Source organism: Petaurus breviceps, unplaced genomic scaffold (genome assembly GCF_028583685.1).
Source record: "Petaurus breviceps papuanus isolate PSGF00001 unplaced genomic scaffold, PetGlider_PUasm1.0 90165, whole genome shotgun sequence".
Lineage (NCBI taxonomy): Eukaryota > Metazoa > Chordata > Mammalia > Diprotodontia > Petauridae > Petaurus > Petaurus breviceps.
Genome location: NW_027187189.1, coordinates 76,383 through 79,695, shown reverse-complemented (window position 1 = coordinate 79,695; position 3,313 = coordinate 76,383). Strand labels below are relative to the sequence as shown.

Below are 3,313 nucleotides of genomic sequence, written 5' to 3'. Positions count from 1 at the left end.
TCCCTCCAACACCTTCTCCCATGGAGGTGAGAGTAAAGGGGCTGGGGAAGCTGGGGCATCCTTCCAGCAGTCAGCATGGTCAAGAGGGACCCTGATTCCCTGGAGGGAGGTTGGGATGGCATTGGAGGGAGGATATATTATTAGCCTGGGAATGGATGAAGGGAGAGGTGATGAGGGAGGGTCTTTAGCATCTCTACAGGCAATACTACAAGCCTGAGGTGAATTGGTTTGGGTCCTAGATGGGACTAGATGACCTTTGAGCTCCTTCCGACTCTGAGATTCTATGAATTGGACCCAGCTTTCTGGGCTCCTGGGGGAAGGTTTGATCATTCCCTTTCCCCTGATGTGCCCACTCTGAATGCCCACTCTGTGGACCCCACAGGCTCAGCGGCATATCCCCTTTCCAGGGTGAAACAGAAAATGATGTTGCCAACAATATTATCAAAGGCACTTTTGAATATGAGGACACATGCTTCAGTTCCACATCAGCCATAGCCAAGGACTTCATCAGCCAGCTGCTGGTTATTAACCCCAAGTATCCAATAAGCACCTACCCTTGAAATTCTCCTCCACCTCTCGATTCTCTCTACCAACTGTATGTCTCAATCCTTCTGCCGTAATCTCAGCCACTGTCATATTTCCTTTGCCTGTTTCCACTTGCATATTCTAGAGAGTTTCTAGAGTAGATAAAAGGATACTATGGAAAGAATGCTGGATTTGGAATCAGGATCTGGGTTCAAATTCTGACTTTACCAGTTATAAATTATCGCTTGGATGACTTTGAGCAAGTCACTTAATCTTTTAGTTCTTTAACTAGAAAATGAGGAAATGGGATTAGATGGTATGTAAAGTTTGTTCCATGGTCCAAATGCTATAGTCCTTTCACAGAAGGGAGGGAGTAAGGCTGGGTGGAAAGAAATAAGGCAATTCCTTCAGGGAGTGACTGACCTGTCTGAGAATAGATTTGGATATGAGGTTGGGCAAAGGGAATAATGAAGATGGGGACAGGGAAGGGGCAGGTTTGCTTTAGTGGAGAGTGCCAAGAAATGTTGGGGCAGGGACCCAGGGCTGTGCCACCAACCCTGTCTATCTACTTGGCAGGGAACGGATGACATCGTCTCAAGCTCTCCTTCACCCATGGATTAAGGTATTACACATGAGATTGTGGGTTCATTACTTAGTCTGAAAGCCCAGAGCCACGTTGTGCCAACCTAAAGAGGAAGGTGGGGTGAGACTCATCAGTCTCCAGGCTGGAGCACTGAAGATCTGGGTCAGTGGGAAAGGGAGGTATGAGCACATGTTAGGCTGGGCTGCCTTCTGTTTAGGACAGCTAGATGAGACAACATCCATTATGTCCTTAGCCTCTGACCATCAAACAAGAGCGGAATCGAGACTGCTCCTTTATCAACATGACTAACTTCCGCAAGTTCAATTCTCAGCGTAAGTGGAAGGTGAGTTATATATATACCTGTTTCCCTTTGTGAGCTTAGCCTCTGGGACTTTGGGATTTCAACTCAGCTCCCACGTTCATGAAATCCCAGTCTCACAGTTGGAAAGATCACACATAGGACCATAGGAATTAGAGCTGGGAGGACTTGAGATCATCTAGGCCAACCCTTTCATTTTTACAGATGAGGAACCGAGGACCAGAGAAGTTAAGTGACTTGCCCAAAGTTGCACAGTCAGCAGCAAAGCCAGTTTGAGCCCAGGTCCTCTACCTCTAAATCCAGTGCTTTTCCTATTAACCAATCACCTCCAACATGAGACCCCTGATGAGGAATTGACCACCCTTGCCCAGGGTGGCAAAGAATTATACTCTCTAGAGGTGGGCATGGGAATAATGTCACTTTAAGGTTTCTTCTCCTATAACAAGCCTGTGAGGCAGTGCAAGTATTAGTTACGCTTTATAGACAAGGAAACTGACTTTGAGAGGTTGTGACTTGCCTAAGGTCATACAGTTAAGTGTTGAATCTGAGCTCTGAACCCAGGTTTCCTGGCTCAAAGTTCAGTATTATTTCTACGCTGCATGAGAATAGTGGAATGGAACTGGTAGAGACCACTACCTCCCTCTTTCCCCCCTAGCTCTCCTGCCACATGATCACCCCCTGCAATCACTTCTGTGGAATGAAAGTACTCTACAAGGAGAATGAGGAAATGGTGAGACCCCTCTGTCCCCCAACCTCTCTACATGTTTTCCTACCAGTCCCCTCTAGCCTTTTTGATTTCTTTGAGCTGTCTGGCATCCTGAGCTTTGAACCTACCTGTATATCCACATCTACATACACTTGAACCGTATGGAGTTGGCTGCAGTTGAACTCCATACTTGAATGACCCAATATGGCAGGGATAGAACCCTCCTGAGCACTAGGGAGAGGGAGCTCTGGCATGACCCCACAGTTAGGTCACCCTTTGCTCTTCTTAATCCAGAGAGCCTGTGAGAGTGACCAAGAGGAATCCACAATGCCCTCTACCTCCCTACTCCGCCGAAGACACAGCAGCTACTCCTGAGCCTTGAAAGCAGGGATGGGTGGAGGAGAGCCACTCCCAGTCAGCTAACATACTCTTTGCCTGGTTGGAGGGAGCAAAGGGCTGTGCCGGGGCAATGGGAAGGGGCATGCTATTACTCTTTGCTTCTATACCCCATTCCCCTTATCTTCCATATTCCACCCTTACTCTCCAGCTTCAGATTTTTTCACTCAACATGAAGCTGATAGTCTCCCAGTGACTCTGTATTCTCTCTGAATCTTGGGGATGAGGGTGGGGAGAAGTGGGAAGGAAGTTGAAGGATGAGGCTTTCTCTTTCTACTCTGAGGTGGTCATACCTGGCTCTCTTAGGTAGGGAAGCAGCATGTGACTTGGATCTGGTGTTAAAGGACCTGGGTTTGAATCCCAAATTCATGAGATGTGAATGTTTGGCAAATGTTTGCCATTTAGAAACTTTGGGACCTGGAGAAAATCAACGAACCTCTCTGGTCCTCAATTTCCCCATCTGAAAAAGAAAGGAATCAGATTAAATGACCTCCAAGGTCTCTTCTACCTCTAAATCTGTTATTGTGACTCTTCTGGGTCATATTACTTTATAAAGTATTTTCATTTCCATAGTATTATTTAAGGTTCTCCAAACTTGTGAGGTAGGCAGGATAGGTATTATCACCCCCATTTTACAGATGAGAGGACCAAGACTTAGAGAGGAGAAATGGCCCAATGCCTCACAGCTAGTAGGCAGCAGAGACAGAGCTAGATACCTAGGCTTTCTAATGGGTAATATATCCTATCTCCACCTTACCCACCACCCTCCCCCTTGAGGAGCCCC

The 3,313-nt window shown here is 46.9% G+C and overlaps 1 protein-coding gene across 1 annotated transcript in view; it reads left to right on the top strand.

The window, feature by feature from the left end:
* The window catches only part of LOC138176771 (death-associated protein kinase 2-like), a 21,144-nt gene extending 18,100 nt beyond the window's left edge, over positions 1–3,044 (top strand). The window contains exons 7-11 of the mRNA XM_069107631.1: positions 383–535; positions 1,102–1,147; positions 1,362–1,451; positions 2,083–2,157; positions 2,428–3,044. Of these exons, the coding sequence (XP_068963732.1) occupies positions 383–535; positions 1,102–1,147; positions 1,362–1,451; positions 2,083–2,157; positions 2,428–2,508 (445 nt within the window). The 3' untranslated portion in view covers positions 2,509–3,044. The remainder of the gene's footprint in view (positions 1–382; positions 536–1,101; positions 1,148–1,361; positions 1,452–2,082; positions 2,158–2,427) is intronic.
* Positions 3,045–3,313: the final 269 nt, after the last annotated feature.